Source organism: Martes martes (genome assembly GCF_963455335.1).
Source record: "Martes martes genome assembly, chromosome: X".
In the NCBI taxonomy this organism is placed as follows: domain Eukaryota; kingdom Metazoa; phylum Chordata; class Mammalia; order Carnivora; family Mustelidae; genus Martes; species Martes martes.
Genome location: NC_137897.1, coordinates 89,041,261 through 89,065,252, shown reverse-complemented (window position 1 = coordinate 89,065,252; position 23,992 = coordinate 89,041,261). Strand labels below are relative to the sequence as shown.

General features: G+C 37.6%; 1 protein-coding gene across 6 annotated transcripts in view; it reads left to right on the top strand.

The window, feature by feature from the left end:
* Positions 1 to 262: 262 nt before the first annotated feature.
* The window catches only part of LRCH2 (leucine rich repeats and calponin homology domain containing 2), a gene marked incomplete at its 5' end in the record, with an annotated part of 95,270 nt that continues 71,540 nt past the window's right edge, over positions 263 to 23,992 (top strand). For 5 of the 6 annotated variants that reach the window (XM_080795401.1, XM_080795400.1, XM_080795399.1 and 2 more), the window contains one exon: positions 338 to 686. In XM_080795401.1, coding sequence (XP_080651527.1) covers positions 338 to 686 — 349 coding nt within the window. Of the gene's footprint in view, positions 687 to 23,992 lie in introns of all 6 variants that reach the window. The other variant, XM_080795396.1, reaches the window with a different exon arrangement.

The following is a 23,992-nucleotide window of genomic DNA, read 5'->3' as shown; positions in this document are numbered from 1 at the left end:
GCGAGAAAGGTGAAGCAATTTGGAGATCTGGGGACAGACCGCTGAATGACCTGTGGTTAAACTGGTGTCGCCTCGCAAGATCTTGGTACCCAAACCAGCGGAACCGAGATTTAGCATCCTTCCTCTGATCACACATTTCTTAAAGCGAGCGTTCTGCACGTTGGAACACCGTCTCTTCTCTACCCAACACCTCCTCCCAGTCCGCCCCCTGGTTCCTTCCCACCCTCTACCTCTCCCCCCGTCTGCCCCCCCCAGTCTGCGCATGCGTCCTAAGAAGCCCCTACACTCGCGGCACAAGCTGAGAGTATTGTCGGGGGCTATTCTCTCTCCCAGGAACATGGCGGCGAGTCAGGGAGGTGGTGTTAACAGTGGGGGCGGCGGTTGTGGTGGAGGTGGAAGTAGCGGTGGCGGTAGCGCAGCCGGAGGGGGAGGTGGCGGAGCCGGAGGGGGAGGCGGCGGCGGCGGCGGGACCCTGGTGGTGCCCATCCCGGTACCGACTCTTTTCGGTCAGCCGTTCCCCAACGGGCCGCAGTGGAACCCGGGGAGCCTGCAGCCTCAACACACGGTGAGGAGCCTGGACCGGGCCCTGGAGGAGGCGGGCAACTCCGGCATCCTGAGCCTCAGTGGTAGGAAACTCCGAGACTTCCCGGGCAGCGGCTACGACCTGACGGACACCACCCAAGCAGGTGACAGGACGGGGTGCGGGGGAGGGGAAGCTGGGCTCCGAAGGAGGAGGTGGGGGGGTGTGGGTGGCTGCGTGGCTGCGTTGTTGGACTCTGCTGGTCTGGGCGGGTTCGTGGGGGCGGCGAGACTGACAAAGTCGGAGCAGCCTGTTCTCGTGAATGTGAGGGAGAGAGAAGGGAATGGTGGTGGTCGTGGTGGTGGGGGGGGTTGGTGACTGAAGGATGTATGGAAATCGGGCGCGATGTGAGGGGTGAAAGAGCATTATTGTTAAAGAGAGTTTCCCCAGTAAGGAGTAGGGAGGGAGGTATTGACACCTTCCTTAATGCACTTCTTTCAACTCTCCTGGATGTTCTCATCTTTCTCAGAGGAGTGGGGGGAGACAATACATAAAATCACAATCTACACATATTCTTTAAAGGCATATGTGTCTGGAAGAATGGCATATTCCTTTTCTTCGTACAGCAGAAGCATTGCCACGGGTTTTACGTGATGTTTTGTGTGTGTATTTTAATCATTTTAGAATATTCTTGCCTTCTGGTCACGTATGCCTTTCATTTTCCTGGTGTTGAGAAGGTAGTGGTGGTTAAATTAGTATTTGTTGCAATGGCAAATGAAATCATCAATCACTAACATGTCTAGTTACTAGGGGAAAGGATCCTTGTTTTGAGTTATGTTAGAGTCTTAATTTTTATAGCAGAAATAGCCAAAAAATTTGAGGGCATTTCTGAGAAACAAAATTAACTCTGTTCTTTAGGGAGTTGTGGGCTAATGGCCTATCATTTTGGTTGAGAAATTGGCTATTGTAGCGTTCTTCATATACTCTCTGGTACTCTTTGTTGTGGATGGCAATTTTTGTTATGAACATACTCTTTCCTCTCTGCCTTATAAACCAATGCTGATTATTTTAAGTACGTTTTGATTTGATGAAAGGGTTTCTTGCTTTTTATAATCTTTGCATTTGTTATCTTTTATATTTGCTTTGCTCAAAGAAATCATGGACAAAATTATTTTGATAGGTGTAGTAATTTTGAAACAGTACAGTAAGTAAATTCACCTATAATGGTTAGTAATAAAAGGCCTCTTATTTTCAGAATAACACTATTTCGTGTATTCAGTTTCTGGATATTAATTTTAGGTATGTGTTTGGAGGAGGGTGGGGAGAGGAGCAAAGCCTAAAATTGAAGCTTTCTACCCAATTACTCTTTTAGGAATTACTAAGAACTATGAATGCGTAATCGATCACTGATTTTGTATTTTGGAAAACATGTTTGAGGGTTTACTCCTTCACTCTGAACAGATTTCCTAAACAATATGTTCACATATTTATGAATATATTGGCAAAATATTATATGACTTGGTATGGTCTTAAAAGGCTTCAGGAAAAATGGTTTCAGACTGCATCATTAAGGAGATATATTGTTTTGCTTATTGTGCTTTATAACCTGTAAAGAATATATTTGTAGGACTAAGTTTGAGTGTCCTGGCTTGGCATTCAGGGCTTTCACTGTCCAGCTCCAATTTATTATTGCAATCTTGTTGCCCCAAACACTCCTACACAGAACCCTCTGTTCCAACTAGGTCAGCTCCCTGTCCCTCAAATATATTTAATGAATTTCTGTCTCATCTTTGTAGAAGGTCACCCACATGCTTGGGATTTTTGTCTTTACTCCATCTATTTAATTTTGTTCAAGCCCCCAGCTTTTCCAGGAAGCTGTCTCTAACTGCCTTAGTCCACAGCAGTCTCCTGTTTTTGAGTTCTTACGGTACTTACCATCTTTACCACTTACTTGCTAGTGCTGGCTTTATTTTCTTTTTAATGTTTGTGTCATGCTGTCCCTGAGAAGCTGGAGAGCTCCTTAAGGGCAGGGAGTAAGTCATATACTTGTTCAGTCTTCTCGTTATATATTGCTTACATTGTACTTGATAATATTTTTCATAAACTTGAATATCATCTTATGTGGTTATAACCTTTGGCTTTTAAGCCTTCAGTTGGTTTTCTGAGGCAAGCTTTAACACAAAGCAGAGCCATATTTGTTCTTGGTAAGGATACATTTGTCATAAACTTTATCAGTGTCTATGGTAACATTGGATTTTTGAGACGATTCCACCTGATTTTATTTATTTCTTTTTCAGTTGAATGTGTGTTTCTTGTGGGAACCCTTCAAAATTTAAATGAGAAATTTGTGAGTGATTCATTTGCCATTCATTTTTGACAAAATTCAGTCATGAACTATTTAGGGGCAATATTTTTGTATGTGAAGAGACTAGTATTCATTATGTATAAATGAAGGTGGGTACACTGGAACTGAAGAAAAATAGAGCATGTTTGAGATCATATATACATGTACACACGCATACATACACATCTGCATACATACAGTATCCTCTGATGAAAACAGTTCTCTTTGTTGGTATTGTTGTACTTAAAAATGACTCTCAGTGGGATAATGTTTCAGAACCAAACTGATTAGTTAGGCAAGCATGTAATGGTTTATTGGGTTGGGAGGAGACTGGTGGAAGGGAAAATAGGTAGGAAGGTATTCTGTTAATCTAGGTGTGAGGTGGTAAGAATCTGGGGTAAAACTAAATTGGATAAGAAGGGAAAATTGTTAAATTTGAAAGGAAGCAGGGAGGGGTTTTTGCATTATTTTGCTGTTCCTCACATATACATAAGACAAAATAGACCTGTGGTTCTTCACCTGGGCTGCAGGTTAAAATCCCAAGGGAGTGTTTTTTAAAAACCTATGCCTGGGCCCTACCCTGGACCAATTAAATCAGAATCTCAGGGGCCAAGAGAATCTTTTTTTAAAAAAAGTCTTCCCAGGTGATTCTAGTGTGCAGGCAGTGCTGAGAAACTCTAAAATAACTCATTTTTTAGGTACTCAAGTAGTACTGTTTAGGTAAATGCAAATATTGATAAAAATTTAGTGACTAAAGTCACGTGTCAAGAGGGTCAAAGCCAAAACTAGGAACTATGTATTCAAGATCTAATTCAATATTCTTTTTAATAGGCTAGATGAAGCAGAGAGTCATTCTTTTTTTCATTGTATCATGTCTATAGTGGACAGAAAATTGCCAGGAAGCTATAGTCTCTTCAGTTACCATTCATAACCCTGGTTTACGTTGAATACTGTTAGATAACTTAGCATTAAGAAAATAGTGCCTCCAAAGCATGTAGCAGTAAAATCTTGTTTATTAATAGGCTTGCCCTGAGGGAAGATGGATAATTGGTAGCTGTTGGTGAAGTTTAGTTTGTCTTTGGTGTCTTTTTACCTTTTTTTGCATTTCTGGTGTGTGATCTTCACCTGCCTGTGCCCTCCTGCTCTCCTCGTTTCTTTTCCCCTCTTCAGCTCACTCCCCTTCTCTTGCTGGGTTGTAGCTTGAAGCTTATTATGGCAGCCTTTTAAGGAATTAATATTTAAAAGGGAGAGTTTGCTAATTTATTTGAATCTTCAGTTGGTGATTTGTGCTCATGACCTTTTTGGATCTATCTGTCTTCTAGGTTCTTGATTAAAGTCCTCGTCTATATTAAGACATAAAAACAGATGAGAAAGTTTGTAATCCATTTCAGGAAAGTAACTGACTCTTGTAATGTCTTGTCTTAGATGGTCTATAGGTAAACTTGGCAGGACAAAGGGAAATTGCCTAGAACATTTTAATCTGTCTGGATACCGTGATAATTTGTTGACCTTAAGAAGAGAGCTTGAAAATGATTCTGATAGCTACTCAAACAAATCTGAAACTTTCATATTTGACTTTGTCACCAATGCTACAAATAAGTCTCAGCCTACTTGCAGCTTCTCCTTCTGCTTCTTCATACCTCTTTATAAACAATAGGTCTGTGAAACAGATTTAGGAATTCTTACATGCATTAGATGGTGCTGTGTCCTGGGTTAATCACATGTTTTCCTGTAAACCTGGAGTCAACTCTAGTATTTCCTACATGTGCTGGTTCACCCCTTCAACTGTGGGGCATGGTGCATTGTATCATGTTGTAAAATGGAGCCAGATAAACTTAGCAGCATCTGATTATGTTGTGAGGTGAAGGCCCTCTTGTGATTTTGTGGACTGATTCAAATATCTACTTTGCTTTGTGTAATAAATGTCTCCCTAAAAAATTGAATGTGAAGCACATTTTTGACAGTTGACTCATATTTTAATTGCTCTAGATTGAATTTGAGTTGCTGGCCCTCGCAGTGATTTATTTTATTTAGTGATGAATTCTTCTACAGCATAAATAGTTGTCCCTTAATTTCTTTCTTTTATAAGTTCATATTTTAAAATAAAATGTTATCTTAAATTGGAGGGTATGTTCATCATTAAAAAATTACCATTTGGGCGCCTGGGTGGCTCAGTGGGTTAAAGCCTCTGCCTTCGGCTCAGGTCATGATCCCAGGGTCCTGGGATCGAGCCCCGCATCGGGCTCTCTGCTCAGCAGGGAGCCTGCTTCCTCCTATCTCTCTGCCTGCCTCTCCGCCTACTTGTGATCTCTCTCTCTCTGTCAAATAAATAAATAAAATCTTTAAAAAAAAAAAAAAAGATTACCATTTATATAGCTCCTTATAAATTTCTAAGCACTTTCATGTATATTATGCTACTGTATCCTAATAAAACCCTGTGAGTTTGGCACAGTACATAGTAATTACTCATTGTTGTGAGAGGTTAAATGATTTGTCCAAAGTTAAATGGCTAGCGTATGGCAGAGTGTGGGTCAGTGCCTGGGTTTTCTGACTCAAGCCCTCACTATTCCAGTGTTATTTCCATTGTAACACATTCTTTCTATATAATAAAGCTATTTTAAAACTGCACACTATGCTAATTTAATTTCATATGTTAATGTAGTTAATATACTTTTTGCTTTGTGTGCACTGTTTTTTATGGTGTGTATGGCAGTTGCATAGCTTGTCTTTGTGCCTCTTTCTGATGGTTTTAGAATAGATTTATTAAGCAAGAGTTTATTGAACTCCAACTTTGGAAACATGATTATAGCCAATAGAAAAGAAAGAGACATGGTTATTGTCCTTGAACAGTTTATAAAATAATTGAATGTGTACAGGAATATGTGTAACAATTAGAAAAGAATTATAGAGGTAACTGGCAGGCTCATCTGGAAACAACCTACATTTTTTGCTAAGAGTTTTAAAGGTCTGTTTTGAGTGTTTAAGTTCCTAATCAATATGGAATTGATTTTTATACAATAGTGTGAGATTCAGTTTCATATTTTAGACACAGATCATCTTTTTCCAGATCTATCCCTGCCTACTCTTTTTTAATATTTTGTTGAGATTATAATTCACTACCAAAAATTCACCCATTTAGAGTGTATAGTTTATTGGTTGTTAGTTCTGGATCCATCACTACAATGTAATTTTGGAATTACACCAAAAAGCCCCATACTTATTGGCAGTCCTTCCCCATTCCTCCCACACTCCCAGTCTGAGCGTAGGTAATCACTCATTTGTTTTCTCTCTCTATAGAATTTGACTATTCTGGACATTTCATCTGGACTTTTGTGACAGGTTTCTTTTATTTACCATAAGGTTTTCAAAGTTCATTTATATTGTAGCATGTATCAGTACTTCATTCCTTTTTATATCTGAACAAGATTCCATTGTACATTTTGTTTATCCATTCATCAGTTGATGGACAATTGGGTTGTTTCCTGTCTGGCTATTTATTATAAATAATACTGCTATGATCACTGATGTACAAGTTTTTGTGTAGGTGTATGTTTTCATTTGTCTTGTGTATAACATGTAGGAATGGAATTGCTGAATCATATGGTAATTCTATGTTTAACAATTTGAGGAAATACTAACTTATTTCCAAAGTGGTTGTACCATTTTACGTTCTCATTAGTGATGTATGAGGATTCGAATTTCTTCATATCTGGGACAACACTTGTTATTATCTATATATTTTTTTATAGTCATCTTAGTATGTGAAGTATAATCTCATTATGGTTTTGATTTCATTTCCCTTATAACTAATGATGTTAAGCATCTTTTCATGTGTTTATCTTCCTAATTGAAATATCTATTCAACTCTTTGTCCATTTTCTAATTGGGTTGTCTTTTCATTACTGAGTTATGAGTTTATTTTTTAATTCTGTACATAAAACCTTATCAGATAGATGGTTTCCAAATATTTATTTTGTGTTCTGTGGGTTCTTTACTTTAAAAAACAATTTTGAAATTTTGATGAAGCCTATTTTATCTATTTTTTCTTATGTTATCTGTGGTTTTGGTGCCATATCTAAGAAACCGTTGCCTAACCCAAGGTTATGAAGATTCACCCTTGTGTTTTGTTTTGGTTTTATAGTTTTAGCTTTTATATTTAGGTGTACTGTCCATTTTTAGTTTTTGGTGTATGATGTGAGATCAGGGTCCAACTTTATTCTTTTGCATGTGGATATTCAGCTGTCTCAGTGCCATTTCTTTCTTTTTTTTTTTTAAGATTTTTATTTATTTATTTGACAGAAAGATAGATCACAAGTAGGCAGAGAGGCAGGCAGAGAGAGAGGGGGAAGCAGGCTCCCCACTGAGCAGGGAGCCCATTGTGGAGCTTGATCCTGGGACCCTGAGGTCATGACCTGAGCCACCCAGGCGTCCCTCAGCACCATTTATTGAAAATATTTCTTTTCTTATCCACTTATCTTACCACCCTTGTCAAAAATCAGTTGACCATAAATGTAAATAAAAATGTTTATTTCTGGACTCTCAATTCTATTCCATTGATCTATATTTCTCTTCATATGTGTGTGTGTATGTATGTGTGTGTTTATTTCTATTCTTATCCTAGTACCATATTCTTGACTTCTGTAGCTGGTCAGTAAGCTGTGTATAAAGTTTTATAGCCAGGAGGAGTGAATCTTCCAATGTTGTTCTTTTTTTTTTTTTTTTAAGATTTTATTTATTTTTTTGACAGAGAGAGATCACAAGTAGGCAGAGGCAGGCAGAGGGGGAGGGGGAAGCAGGCCCCCTGCTGAGCAGAGAGCTGGATGTGGGGGCTCCATCCTAGGACCCTGGGATCAGGATCTGAGCTGAAAGCAGAGGCTTAACCCACTGAGCCACCCAGGCACCCCCCAATATCGTTCTTTTTAAAGATTGCTTTGGCTATTCTGAGACCCTTGCATTCTTGTATGAATTTTAGGATCAGTCTGTCAGTTTCTTCAGCAAATGCAAGTTGGGATTTTGTTGAATTTGTAGATCAATTTGGGGGAGTTTTACCGTCTTAACAATATTAAGTTGTCCAACCTATGAATAATGAATGTCTTTTGATTTATTTATAGCTTTAATTTCTTTCAACATTTTGTAGTTTTACTAAATTATTTTTTTGATGCTACTGTAAGTAAAAAATTTTTAAAAATATACTTGACATTGCTTGCCTCTCTGCCTGCCTCTCTGCCTACTCGTGATCTCTCTCTCTCTCTGTCAAATAAATAAATACGATCTTTAAAAAAATATATACTTGACATAAAAAGTTATTGTTTTTTATTTAAATTCAATTAGCCAACATTAGTTTCTGATGTAGTACTCAGTGATTCATCAGTCGTGTTTAACAGCCAGTGCTCATCACGTCCTGTGTTCTCCTTAATGCCCATCACCCAGTTACTCTGTCCCCCCACCAACTTCCCCTTCTGCTGCCCTCAGGTTGTTTTCCAGAGTCCAGAGTCTCTCATGGTTTTGTTTCCCTCTGTGATTTCTTCCCATTCAGTTTTCCCCCCTTTCCCTATGATTCTCTGCACTATTTCTTGTATTCCACATATGAGTGAAACAATAGGATAATTGTTTTTCTCTGATTAACTTATTTCGCTTAGCATAATACCCTCCAGGTTCCATCCATGTTGATGTAAGACGTACAATTTTAGTTTCAGTTGTACAGTGTACTGATTTGAAATTCATATACATTACAAAATGATTACCATGATGTCTAGTTATGTCATCAAAGTTATTACAGTAATATTAACTGTATTCCCTATGCTATACTTTACAGCCCTGTGACTTACTTATTTTATAACTGCAGGTTTGTACCTCTTAATTCTCTCTACCTATCCTATTTTGCCCATCCCTCCCCCAACCACCGATTTGTTCTCTGTTTTTATGAGTCTGTTTCTGTTTGTTTTCTTCGTTCATTTGTTTTTTAGATTCCAAATATAAGTGAAATCACAAGGTATTTGTCTTCTTCTGTCTGATTTACTTAGCCTAATACCCTCTAGGTATTAGGTCCATCCATGTTGTTTCAAATGGCAAGATTTTTTTTTTTAATGGCTGAGTATAATGGAAATTTTTTCTTAATTTTGTTTTGGGGATGTTCATTGCCAGTGTATAGAAATATAATTGGTTTTTATATATTGATCTTTTATCTTGCAACCTTGCCGAACTAGTTTCTTCATTCTAATAGTTTTTTAATGGTTCATTAGGATTTTCTCTATACAAGATCATGTCATCTGCAAATAGAGATGCTTTACTTCTTCCTTTTGCATCTGGATGCCTTTTATTTCTATTTCTTACATAATTGTCCTGGCTAGAACTTCTAGTACAATGTTGAGTAGATGTGGTGAGAGTGGACATTCTTGCTTGTTCCCGAATTTAGGAGGACTACATTGACTCTTTCACTGTTAAATATGATGTTAGCTCTGGTTCTTTTCATAGATGCCCTTAATTAAGTTGAAGAAATCCCTTTTTCAGCCAGTTTTTTGAAAATTTTTTGTCAAAAGAGGGTGTTGGATTTTATCAGTTGCTTTTTCTGGGTCTTTTGAGATGAGCACATGGGTTTTGTCCTTTATTGCATTAATATGGTATACTTACATTGATTGTTTTTTGGATATTATAACCCCCTTGCATTCCTGGCCTATCTTCCTTTCAAGTTAGTCTTATACTGCCCCCAAACTCTACACTGCAGCCTACCAAACTACATGCTGTTTCGTGACAGTATCATACACTTCCTTGTCTCCATGTTTTTACCCCTAACTGTTAATGTCCTTCTCTTTCTTTCCTACCTTGTGAATTCCTAGTCATCTTTTGTATCCCAGATCAGGTCTTTATTTGTTTCCCTGTCCTCTCATCTTCCACATATAGTGATTACTCAATACCTCTGTTATAGCAGGTGTGATTTTTTAAATTGCATTTAATATATTTCCTCTGTTGTAGCATTTACCATAAATTTAATAACTTTTCTGGAAAAATACACAATAAACACATACATGGATTTCAGGATTGTTAACATTAAAGTAAAATGTGCATTGTAAAATCAAAGAAATATGGTATTTGTTTACCTTTCTCTTTTTACTGATTTTGGGAGTTACTTGAATGTAGTTATTTTGTTGCCATTCCAGCAGTTAGTAGAGAGTGGTAGGTGTTTAACTCATTTGTTCAGTTAAGGCTGCTCCTTACCCTGGGTGCCTTTTCAGGTCTCTGCACAATTTGCCTCTTTCCTTTTCCTCTATATTTACCACTGCTCATGTATGTACCCTGTTCTCCAGCCAGATTGGACTTCTCATTGTCTCCCTGATTTTGTCTTCTTTGCTTTATTTTTATTAAAAAAAAAGGAAAAAACTATTAGAACAAAGAAGTCTATTATTGCTTCATAAGCAGAGAGATGATTATTAAAATTGAACTGTTGCAGATTAGCTATAGTTTTTTAAAAATTTATTTGTTTATTTTTTAAGTAATCTTTATACCCAGTATGGGGCATGAATTCACAGCCCTGTGATCAAGAGTCATGTACTTTTGACTGAATCAGCCAGGCAACCCCCCCTTTTTTAGTTTATTTATTTTAGCTATAGTTTTGGTATATTGTTATATTGTACCATTGATATGTTTTTATTTTAGAATAGTTGACTGCTTTTATTTACTTATTTATTATTATTATTATTTTTTTAGTAGGCTCTGTGCCCACCACGGGGTTTGAACTCATAATCCTGAGAACCAGGAGTTGTATATTCCACCAACTCAGTCAGCCAGTGCTCTGCAGAATAGTTGACAGCTTTTAAATATTTAGGTTAACTAATAGAATTGATTTTTGAGTAATGTTTATAACATTAAATAATATGTTTGACATTGAAAATATTAAATTATAAAATGTTTTTAGGATTAATATGTTGGTTTAACAAATTCTGTTTTGAAAATTATATTTGTAGATGAAGTCCAGAAAAATTGTGAGATGAATGCACATTTTTTGATTAGGTTTAGCAGTTTTCTTGGTAACACAGCTCTAAATTGTTTAAAATTGTATTCTAGTTTTCTCTTATTACATTAGTCTGCTTTCTTCCATTTGCCTTAGGCAGAGCTAAGATCTACCACTTCCGAGTTGCAAAGTTTATCATCTTAAGTAGGATCAGAGCTTAAAGGTCCTCATAAACAACTCTGTATATGTTTACTGCCTTTCTTGTAAAAAGCCTCGTCACCTCATGGCTGAATTTTCTCAACATTTATCTATTTAATGTTCCCATAAAAGTCTTCACATTATAGTCTATTGTATAGTCTTCTTCCAAATTTTTCTACCTGAGTCTTTCTTATGCCACTGTTCCACTGAAGAAAAGTATTTTATGATGTGATTTTTTTAGGATTGCCTAATAGTCTATTGTATGAATGTACCATATTTTATTAAACCATTTTTCTATTGTTAAATGGTTAAGTTACTATTTAATACAGCCAGGTGCAATTGTATTCTTGGCTTTAAATTGCTTCCCCCAGGGTGCCTGGGTGGATCAGTCAATTAAGCCTCCAGCTCTTGGTTTCAGCTTGGGTCATGATCTTGAGGTTGGGAGATCGAGCCCCGCATTGGGCTTTGCACTAGGCTTGGAGCCTGCTTCAGTTTCTGTATACCCCCTTCCTCCCCATAAGCGCTCTCTTTCCTTTTCTCTCTCTCAATACATACATACATACATAAAATAAATTGCCTCCCCCAAGAGGAATTTAAACTCTTTGAGGGCAGATACAGAAATTCCCTATAGTGTTTGGTTCAGTGTTGTGCCTCTCTGCAATGGTTGATAGTGAATGCTTATCAAATTTCTGAACTTAAAATTATGGGAAGGAACATGACATGGTATATGCTTTTATACACTGACTTGTTCTATTTGACTATAAACTAATGGAATGGCTCTGCCATGGTACCTTGGTGATCTTGCACATTTCCACATAGTCTGCATAGGCCATGCTCAACCACAATCTGGCCCAGATCTTGAGGGAAGACTCTATGATCTACCCTGGTGCACAGCAAAATAGATAGATGACATGAGGTCATTTCTTATCTACCTTCCTCTCTTGTGGGAGGCTGCTGCAAGATAGTTTATTATTTTCATCTCTCATACTGGGAAGACATGGGACATTTGGCTATAGCTGTGAGTATAAAATTGCAAAGCTGCAATCTAGAGTTGACTCCTCAAAAACGAGCAACCCACCGTGCATGTTGTCTGTCATTTGGTCCCTCCCTCCAGTTTGGTTTTCTCCTTTAGGCCTGAAGACACAGGGAACTGATCCCATACGGATCATACTTTCTCTGTTGGTAATAAACTGTGTGAATGCATTTGGTCTTACTGATAGCTGCCAGTATGCTGCTCTGTAGGGGCTGCTTAACCACTTAGCACAAATTAATGGAGTCTTCTTTGGCCTGGTTTGTGGAATTTGCCATTACTTTGCAATTAGTTTACTATAACTTGCTTTTAATTTCAGCATCCAGTATTTAGTGCTTTGTTGTTAAACAGCTCAAGTAAGGATGATTCTTGCTCTCTAAATACAGTATTTTTTTTATTTAAAGATTTTATTTCTTTATTTGACAGACAGAGATCACAAGTAGTCAGAGAGTCAGGCAGAGGGCGGGGGGGGGGGGGGAAGCAGGCTCCCTGCTGAGCAGAGAGCCTGCTGTGGGGCTCGATCCCAAGACTCTGGGATAACCCACTGAGCCACCCAGGTGCCCCTAAATAGAGTATTTTTTTAAGGAGCACAGTATACTACCTGTAAAATTCATCATAATCTAGATTCACCAGAGATAAAGCAGTTAGTTTTATTTAGCGTGGTAGCTTTCTCTCAGGGTTTTTTTGTTTTGTTTTTTTAAACTCTCCTTAAGGACTACTTTTTTTTTTTTTTAAAGATTTTATTTATTCATTTGACAGAGAGAGACACAGCAAGAGAGGGAACACAAGCAGGAGAAGTGGGAGAGGGAGAAGCAGGCTTCCCGCCGAGCAGGGAACCCAATGTGGGGCTCCATCCCTGGACTCTAGGATCATGACCTGAGCAAAAGGCAGATAGATGCCTAATGACTGAGCCACCCAGGCGCCCCCTGGGCTCCTTTTTTTAAGTAAGCTCTACCCGCTGTGTGGTACCCCCTATATGGAGCTCAAAAACAGGACCCCCAAGATCAGGAGTTGCATGCTCTACCAACTGAGCCAGCCAGGCGACCGCCTTCTCCCCATTCCCACCGCTGCTTTTTTAAGGACTACTTTTGTTTTGGAGCCCACAGCCTACTAGAGTTATCCTGGGGGAGTCAGTTTCATGCGGACTGTTCTCATACTACATTACATTTTCTTTTCTCATGCAGTAGGAAGCTACTAAGGTGTCTTAATTAAGGCAAATAAATAGTATATTGTATAAAAAGAAAGTATACTGTATAAACAGTTCCACTTGATTTTCAGTGGCTGGTTGATCTTGACCTAGGCAGGAGGAGCATGAATGTCATATTAATTATGCAGTAATTCATATGTCTCGGAAATGGTGAAGATGATAATGTTTTGCTGTTACTTACTTCACTAACCAGACTTCTTATAACAATTCAGATTTTACAGTTTTGGGGTTTTGCTTTAAGAAAATAATTTACATGGAAGCATGATTTTGACATTTAAAGTTTCATACTTTCCTGGTAATTTGCATCTTAAAAATTATGACATATGGTGGAGTGTCAATATAACATGACTCAGCATGGTGATAGATGTTTGGTAGCAGGTTTTGGTAGAAGAACTGAGTTGTGCCCCATGAAAAAGAAAATGATTATATCTAATACCACCTTATGAAGCCTGTAACTGTCTGCACATACCATTTTTATGAGTGGAATGTGTATGGTTAGAATTCAGTTTACCTTGTGAAATATAATACCTTTAAAATAGCATTAATATTGTGTTTTTCTTATAACAGAAGCAATGCTTGCTTATTGTAAAAAACTTGGAAAATAAAAGCATACAGAAGAAAATACAAAATACTCCTCATCCCACCAACCTTGAATAGATATTAACATTTTGGTGTATTTCCTTCATAATCCCACACTCATCACCTTTATGTGTGTATGAATGAATGTATAAAGTGTGCTTTCTAAAAATGTGCCTTTCAATTTTTTAAAGTTTTATTTATTTATTTGTTCTTGAGATTTTATTCCTTTGAGAGAGAGTGTGCACACACGCAGGGGCAGAGGGAGAAGCAGGCTCCCTGCTGAGCTGGGAGCCAGCCATGGTCTCCATCCCATGGAGATCATGACCTGAGCTGAAGGCAGATGCTTAGCCATCTGAGCCATCCAGGCGCCCCTCTAAAAATGTACATTATTATTTTTTAAGATTTTATTTATTCATTTGACAGAGAGAGAGAGAAATAGGCAGGCAGAGGCAGGAGAAGCAGATTCCTCACTAAGCAGGGAGCCCAGTGTCAGACTCTATCCTAGGACCCTGGATTCATGACTTGAGCTGAAGGCAGATATTTAATCGACTGAGCCACACAGGTGCCCTAAAAATGGTTCATGCTGTGTATATAGTTTGGTATTTAAAATATTCTAGTTATGAGACAGACACCTGGATGGCCCAGGCAGCAAAGTGTCTGACTCTTGATTTCAGCTCAAGTCTTGACTTCAGGGCGTCTGGGTGGCTCAGTGGGTTAAAGACTCTGCCTTCCTCTCAGGTCATGATCCCAGGGTCCTGGGATCGCTCTCTGCTCAGCAGGGAGCCTGCTTCCTCCTCTCTCTCTCTGCCTGCCTCTCTGCCTACTTGTGATCTCTGTTTGTCAAATAAATAAATAAAATCTTAAAAAAAAAAAGTTAAAAAAAAAAAAGTCTTGACTTCAGGGTAGTGAGGTCAAGCCCTGTGGTAGACTCTGTGCTGGGCGTGGAACCTACTTAAAAAAAAAAAAATGGGGCGCCTGGGTGGCTCAGTGGGTTAAAGCCTCTGCCTTCGGCTCAGGTCATGATCCCAGTGTCCTGGGATCGAGCCCCGCATCGGGCTCTCTGCTTGGCAGTGAGCCTGCTTCCTCCTCTCTCTTTTCCTGCCTCTCTGCCTGCTTGTGATCTCTCTCTGTCAAATAAATAAATAAAATATTAAAAAAAAAGTTCTAGTTATTATCCTGTGAGCATTCTTATATTCATTTTAAGGAATCAGATCTATAATAGTGTTTTTAAAGGCGGCAAGATACTCCATTTTAAGGATATACTATATTTTATCTAGCCTTTACCTATTGTTGGGCATTTAAGTTGTTTCTAATTTTCTACTGTTTTAGATAATCCTTAAAAGTACATAATTTCTTATGTTTATTTGGTTTCAAAAATTGCTAGAGATTGATTTCTTGGATCAGTGGGTATGAACATTTTTCAGGAGCTTGATTCATATCGTCAAATTGCTTTCTAGACAGGTTACCTCATTTTGAAATCCCATCAGTGGTGTGTGGAAGTGTCTTGCCAACAGAGAACAATACCTTTAAAAACCTTTAAATTTGGTGAGCGAGTTATGATATCTTATTCTTTGCATTTCTTTTGATTGACAGTGAGGTTGAACATATTTTCATGTTCATCTTGGTCTGGTAATTTTCATTATTGAATCTATTTATTTCCTTGCTGCAAGGTTTTACCTACGAGCTGTTGGTATCATTTTGCTTTTTGACAGACTGTAGTTTTCTTTTTTTTTTTTTTTTTTTTTAAAGATTTTATTTTTATTTATTTATTTGACAGATAGAGATCGCAAGTAGGCAGAGAGGCAGGCAGAGAGAGAGGAGGAAGCAGGCTCCCCGCTGAGCAGAGAGCCCGATGTGGGGCTCGATCCCAGGACCCTGGGATCATGACCCGAGCCGGAGGCAGAGGCCCCAACCCACTGAGCCACCCAGGCGCCCCTGTAGTTTTCTTTTATATCGCTAAATCTAGAAATCTTTTCATTTGCGAATTATTCCCTTATTGAAGGCCTTGAAAGTCCTTCCCCATTTTAATCTTAAGTGGATATTCACAAAATGTTTTTCTAGTTTTTTATGGTTCATTTTTGTTTATCGTTTTGTTCCATCTGGAATTTATTTTAGTAAAAGTTATGTGATGAGGCTATACCATTTGTCTTTTGAAAATAAAAGTTTTCCAAGAACCATTTAATAAATAATACTGCATGAATTCATAATGCCAAATTTACAGTGTAATAAGTCTTACAAGGGTTGTAGTGTCATTTTTAAGCATTACTTCGATGTTTGAATGTCATTGCACAGTTAATTGTCATTATTTCTTGGCGAAACTAAAACACTTAGCAGAATTTCCTACCCATAACTGTTAAGAGCAGCCCCGTCCTTTTTTTTTTCTTTTTTTTTAAAATAAAGTCCTGTCCTTCTACGTGGCCTAATAGTTGTATGACTCACAGTTCTTTTCTCACTGAGTATGCATATAATCTGTTCTCTGGTTAGCAGCTGTGGTTTCTTTCTCTTTGCAGCATCTGTTTTTGTTTGCACCCTTGCTTCTCAAAGTGCCTGTGCTCAAAAAGAGCTTTTCAGTATTGGTTGCTGTTGGCCGGTGAGGTCTGCTTGTTATTGTTTCTCATAATAGTTGGCTTTAAAGCATTTTCCTTCATTTTTTTCCCCAATATCTACTGACCCTTATTCTCTCTCCACTGTACTTATGGTTAATGTTTTAACTCACTACAAAATAGCTCAGAAATTCTGTTACCCATTGGTAACATTTACTCATGCAACAGGGCTTTAGAGTTATAGATAGGCTTTCCATTATCTTGTCCTGAATGACAGCACAACACCCTTCTAGGGAATACTGAATCAAGAAATCACCTGTCTTTGCTAGGGCATCTGTTCAAAGCAGATGCCAGATCCATAGAGTTGTCATTTCCCATCAGGCTCCAACATCAGAGTCTCTTAATACTTCAAAGACACTCTCCATTCTTGAATCGACAAACAGCTGTGGTGCCTCCTGTTTTCTTGTTGCTTTTGTTTCTAGTCCTGACATTTCTTTTAGATGGAAAAATAGATAAGGAAGCATTAATATTTGAGAGCATATTAATGATATTTTACATACTGTAAATGTTTACATTTGAGTAATATCAATTACTAAAGAGAACAGAAAATTTAATTCTTAAAAATTTTTATATGAGGAAATATGCTTTTGAGTTGGTTGATTTTATCCACTCTCTAAAGACATAATTCTGGTATATATTTTCCTTGTCGTAAGAATGGAATATAATAATCAACTTCTCTCATTTTATTTTATACATTTGTGAAAAAATATATATATATAATTATGTGCAAGTTGATAATTTCCCCCTCATTTCTATTGCTTACTTCTAGGGATTTTAGGTTGTTATAGAATATTTACTCATTTCTAATAGCTCTGAGATAGTGAGGAATAGTAATCGATTCTGGCAGTGTTTCATAGGTAGTAATCAGTAGAATCAGAATACAGTTCAGATCCAGTTTACTGCTCATCTGTTAAAAGAAGTTACCCTTCCTTTTTCATTCCATCAGTCTTTGTGTGAACCTCATGATATACCCCAAGGATAATGCAGTATTGGTCCCACCAAATTTAAATTTTACTAGAACTAAGTGGGGGTGATTCTTTTTGCATAGTTTCTTTCACTGAATGTTATTATCTAAGCAGATTTTATTTGGTGCTAGAGTGAAACAGTAATTGGGATTGCTTAGGTTTGGTGTCTGAGTGGGCTTTTTACCTACCTTAACACGTGCTAGGGCTTAATAGAATTTTGTTTGAATAAATGAGTCCAGTCAGAATGCTGCCCAGGAAATAAAGAGAATGGGGCCTGGAAGGCAAAGATCAGGATTTGCCTGCCTCTATGACAGGCAGTAAGTACAGGACTACAGAGAATGTGACCATTAAGGTAACTGTTTTACCTTGTATATTCTCTGTAATGAGGCTGCAACTTCCAATTCCACTTGATAAGGAATGTACATGGTACTATTGGGAGATAATTTTCCATGGGCTTCATGTTTCTGCATATCTTGCGAATGCGGCACTAACTGCTCTTTGCTCAGGACTGACTTTTGGAAGAATGAGATAGTTTCTCTCTGCAAAGCAAAGGACAGTCATGCTTACTGTCTAGTAAACTAAAAATAATGTCTCCCTTTGAACAAAGTGTGTGCTGGCTTATTGTCTATTATAAAGATTTGGGTTCCCCTAGCTTAGAGTTTTTCTCCTATAATGTGTTCTAGTATGTGGGTCAGCATTCATCTATACCCATCTATGTTTACCCCTGTGGGATTTGAAAGGCAAGGAGAACTGATAAAAATTTGCTGCTTATGGGGCGCCTGGGTGGCTCAGTGGGTTAAAGCCTCTGCCTTCGGCTCTGGTCATGATCCCAGGGTCCTGGGATCGAGCCCCACATCGGGCTCTCTGCTCAGCAGGGAGCCTGCTTCCTCCTCTCTCTCTCTCTGCCTGCCTCTCAGCCTACTTGTGATCTCTGTCTGTCAAATAAAGAAATAAAATCTTTAAAAAAAAAATTTGCTGCTTATGCCACTTGCTGTGCTGTGAGTAATAAAGTCCTTTGTCTCACATAGGAATCTCATGCCTTTGCCAGCACCTGTACAACCGTCTTAGGCTAACTTGTTGGCTTACAAGTAGGGTAAAGTCTCAGATATTTCAAAGTTTTTGGCAGGTACTCGGGACAGTGGTTTTGCCTGTAAGATGTTACTTCTTTTTTGGAGAAACTTGTTTAATGTTCTTTAATCCTTGTTTATTGAATTGGTTAAAAATTCTGAAAAATTAATAAGGGTCTACTTTTTAAGGAGCCAAGAACAGTTCTGAATTGGTAAATTATGAACAGCTGAGAGCTTTAAGTAGTGTTCATTATTTTTTGATTAAAAATTGGACTTGAAGTCAAGTTTATGTTCTTTCTATTGCAAGAAGCAACCTAAGATACGAATGTGGCAAGGAGACTTAAGAATCTCTCTGACCCTGCATTGTGATTCTAGTGGAACAGAATATTTGAAATTTGGGACATGAAGTCACAAAAGTATGTTGGAGAGTGGAAAAGCACACATAGAACATGGGCTTTGAAGTAACACCTCAGTTTGGAACCCTGGTGTTGTCAGTTAATACTAGTTTTTAGCACTGGGCATACTATTCAATCTGTCTTTGATTCATACATATAATGTGGAATAATAGCTACCTTAAGGATGTTATGAGGATTAGACATAATTATGCAAAGCCTGTAGCATTGTGATCTTGGATATGTGGTGTGTGTTGGAGGGACAGAGAGAGACAGAGAGAAATAGAAATAGTCACCCCAGTTCCACTTAAGTTATTGTTGTGAATTTAGAGTTCTCATTTCAAATTATTTCTCCACTTAACTGGCATGTTTCTTTTTAAAAAAATTTTTTTATTACATAAACTCTGCTCCCAGTGTGGAGCTTGAACTCACAACTCTGAGATGAAGAGTCATATGCTCTACTGACTGAGTCAGCCAGGTTCCTGCCCCTCATGTTTCCTTAAGCAGAAAAAAAAAATTTTAAAAAAGATTTTATTTATTCATTTGAGAGAGAGAGAGAGAGAGAGCGCATAAGCAGTGGGAGAGGCAGAGGAAGGAGAAGCAGAGTCCCTGCTGAGCTGGGAGCCCAATGTTGGACTTGATCCCAGGACTCCAGGATCATGACCTGAGTTGAAGGCAGACACCTAACCATCTGAGTGACCCAGATGCCCCAAGCAGAAAATTCTATGATATCTCTGTTACTGATGAGGATGTGTTCCAGCAACACACTTCCATTATTAGAAATTTTTCCAGAAGTAGAAATGTGTCAGATTTTCAAACATTTTCTACATTTTTTTTTTTAATAAGAGGGACTATGGCAATCTATATCATTAAATATCACCTAAAGAAGACTCACGCATTTTAGTTTAAGTTACAACAATTTGTGACAAAAACTGTACATTCTTTTGTACATGGAATAAAATAAAACTATAATTAGTATAATTAATATAGTGTAATAGTATAATTTCTGAAAGTCATTTTCTATACCTACCTTGGCTGAAATGCTAGCCTGTGGGCCAGGAATTGCACTGGGTGGCATATGGACCCGTCTGTGGCTGCTGTGGCTGCAGGTTGGGAGGCAGCAAACAGATTTCCATTCCATCTGACTCCTCTCCTTCCTTTCCCTAGCTTCATTTGACATCCGATGCTCAAGAGTGATACAAAATGTAATTTATTTATTATTATTATTATTATTTTTAAAGATTTTATTTATTCATTTGACAGAGAGAGATCACAAGTAGGCAGAGAGGCAGGCAGAGAGAAAGGGAGAAGCAGGCTCCCTGCCAAGCAGAGAGCCGGATGCGAGACTTGATCCCAGGACCCTGAGATCATGACCTGAGCCGAAGGCAGAGGCTTTAATCCACTGAGCCACCCAGGCGCCCCCAGAATGTAATTTAGATGAGATTATTTAAAATGATCTCTTAACATCTTTAAAAGCCTCCTAGCAGTTTCACAAGGAGAGTTTTGAAGGAAGGCAGGAAACGGCACAGCATTCTGTCTGCTGTTGAGCTGTTGCCAATATTGCTTGATATGATTTATAATTGAACCAAGACAAAAGAAAAATGATTCAATGGTTATAAAGGTGCTTATCGACAAGGATACTAATTAATTGAGATATAAACTTAACTACTTAAGAGAAAAAAATACACAGCTATTTAATTTAAAAAACTTTGCTGGCATTCTCTCATTGATTCTGATAAACTGATTTTATGAGAAGTGTGTTAGTTTCCTATGTCTGCTGTAGCAAATTACCACAAAATTGGTGGTTTAAAATAACAGAAGTTTAGGGATGCCCATGTGGCTCAGTTGGTTAAGCGTCTACCTTTGGCTTGGATCGTGATCCCAGGGTCCTGGAATCAAGTCCTGCATTGGGCTCCTTGCTCAGTGGGGAGCCTGCTTCTCCCTCTGCCTGCTGCTCCCCCTTCTTATGCTCTCTCTCCCTCTCTCTGACAAATAAATAAATAAAAATCTTTAAAAAATTAAAATAATTAAAAAAAATAAAAAAATAAATAAAAAATTAAAATAAAATAACAGAAGTTTTACTTACTATTTTTTTTTTTTTTACAGTTTTGGAGACCAGAATATGAAATGAGTCTTACAGGGCTAAAATCAAGTTTTGGCAGTGCTGTTTGCCCTCCAGAGGCACTACGGGAGAATTCTTTCCTTGCCTCTTGAAGCATTTGGCAACTGCTGGCATTCTTGGCTGCATCACATTCCAGTGTCTCCTCCAACTTCACCATGGCTTTCTCCTCAGTGTGTCTGTCTAATCTCCCTCTGCCCTCCTCTTGTAAGGATTTGTGTGATAGCAGTTAGGACCCACCTGGGTCATTCAGGATAATCTCAATGCAAGATTCTTAATTATATCTGCACCGTTTTACCATATAAGCCAGTATTCACAGGAATTAGGACCTGATATCTTTGAGGGCCACCATTCAACTTACTTCAGGAAAATAAGCAACAAATTTTCGTTTTCTCTTTTTGTGTGTGTGGGAAAGGTGAAACGTCTTTATAATGGTCTTTTCCCAAGTCCTGCTTGTCTCCAAAGAAGGCAGGCATTAAGGCTGTTGTGAAATGAGTGTTTCCATAAACAATAAATTAAGTTTGTTTTTTCATCTTTAGATGGAACCATATTATATACAATACCAATTTTGCATGTTTTCTTGAGTATAATATGTTACTAGTCCTATAATTCAGTTGCCCTAGTGTACCTGTTAATTAAATGATTTTTAATGTAAAAATTCCTTTTTGGTTTAATTGTACATCACAAGATAAAAAATTTAAAAGTTTAAATTTTATCTGTTATATCTATATAGAAGTTAATTTTCACTTTTTTGAAGGAAAATAATGAGCTGCTGTTAGTGTGAGATATTTAAAGAAATTAAGATACAGAATGTTTTGTATTACTCTCTTTCTTTCCGTGGTTGTATTTTTCTTTTGGCACTGTTATTCTGCTTACCTAGTTCTTAGAAAGGATGTTTATACAGATTTAAAATCTGAAAAATCCTAGAACAAGACTTCCTTAATTAAGGGCTTTATAATAGCTTGAGTTTTTAAACATCTTTTTTTTTTTTTAAAGATTTTATTTATTTATTTGTCAGAGAGAGAGAGAGAGAGCGAGAGCGAGCACTGGCAGACGGAGGCAGAGGGAGAAGCAGGCTTCCTGCCGAGCAAGGAGCCCGATGTGGGACTCGATCCCAGGACGCTGGGATCATGACCTGAGCCAAAGGCAGCTGCTTAACCAACTGAGCCACCCAGCCGTCCCTATAATAGCTTGAGTTTTAATTTTGAGTTTATTATGCTTTATTTGATTTCATCCAGTTAAGTTAGAATAATAATTAATTGTAATTTTAAGTGGTGTTTACTAAGTAAATATATTAGCTCATCCAGAAAATAGTTTATTATTGCAAATTTAATTAAATTCCCTAAGGGAATTCATAATATTACTTGGTAATTTAACTAAATAATCTTTTTTTTAGAGGGGAAAGACCATAAAGCCTCACACAATATGTAAATTATTAAAATAATGTGTTCATAGTATTTAAATTATTTTATTAAAATCACTGTTATTAATACTGATATTTTGTCTTTTTTATATTGTCAAATAAGTTGTACACTCATTTTATTTCTGTTTGGGGCTACAGTTATGCATCACACCAATAATTAGTTTGTCTGCTGATAAAACAAATCAAGAATAGGATTATGATTGGGGTGCCTGAGTGGCTCAGTCAGTTGAGTGTCTGCCTTCTGCTCAGGTCATGATCCAGGATTCCTGGGATCGAGTCCCACATCAGACTCCCTGCTTGGCAGGGAGTCTTCTTCTCCCTCTGCCTACCGCTCTCCGTGCTTGTGCTCTCTCTCTCTCTCTCATTCTATCTCAAATAAATAAATAAAATCTTTAAAAAAAATAGGATTATGACTGCTTTTATCTTATAGCTGAACAAATAGTACTTTTGATTTTTTTTTCCGTCAGTGCTTTAAACACTCTTTATATGGTTATTGTGCTTTCTTTTGACCATTATATTCAGTCTTCTCTGCTTGCTTTTTTCCCCTCGACTCAGCTTGTAGATACTGGCTGTCCCGATGGCCCATTCTTGAACTCTTTCCAACTTAGTACTATGATGTTAGGTGATGTCTTCCATTTCTGTGATTTTATAGTACTAACCATATTCCCACAACTTTAAATTTTATATATCCACCCCAGACCTCGTGTCAGAGATCTATAATCATCTGACTAACCCCTCCATTGACTCTCTTTCAGATATCTCACATTATACAAATAGATGATTGAATCTTTGTTTCTAACTTCTGCTTCAAAAAACAAAATAAAACTCTCACCAGCAACAACAAAACCAAAAATCTTATTCAACCCCCACCTCTTTTATTAAATAGCCTCTTACTTATCCCACATAGACAGTCACTTGCCCAATGTCTAAGTACTAATACAAAAATATATTTCAAATTCTATCTAATTCTCTTAGACTCATTCTTGCGATCTTAATTTAAACTACCATCATCTATCTCTAGGACCACTTTATTATTTATGGGTCTATAATGCTAGCTATTATACAGAATAATGAACTGGGCATAATTTTGATTTTAGGATTTCAGATTAATTGTAAACAGTAGTTTTTCAACTCCTAGGATTCTGAAGTTACAAGAGTAAGAGGTAAAACCCTAAATGTAAAAGAAACATCCTAAACTTAAAAAAATAATCATTTAATTTTTCCTCCTCAGTAGAACTGCCTGATGCTTGGGTGTCCAGAGGAGGTAAGCCAGGATATTGAGAAACTTCTGTTTCAGGTTCAGATTTTGGTTTCTAATCATTCTGTCTGTCCTTTTATTTAGTCATTTAGAATCTTATGGTGGTAGGAAGAAGAATCCAAATTAATTCTCAAATAATCATAACTAATGTTTTTTTGCCTATTATAAAATTTTATATTAGGTGAGTGTGTGTTTGCACTCACATAAACATATATTAATACATGTATATTAGTATTCTGAATAGGGAATTTACTATATTGCTAAGTAAATAGGTCTCATCCCTTAGGCTAAGGAAGTTAGAAATTGGTAGGAGGCTGTTCTTATGAGGGCAGAACACAT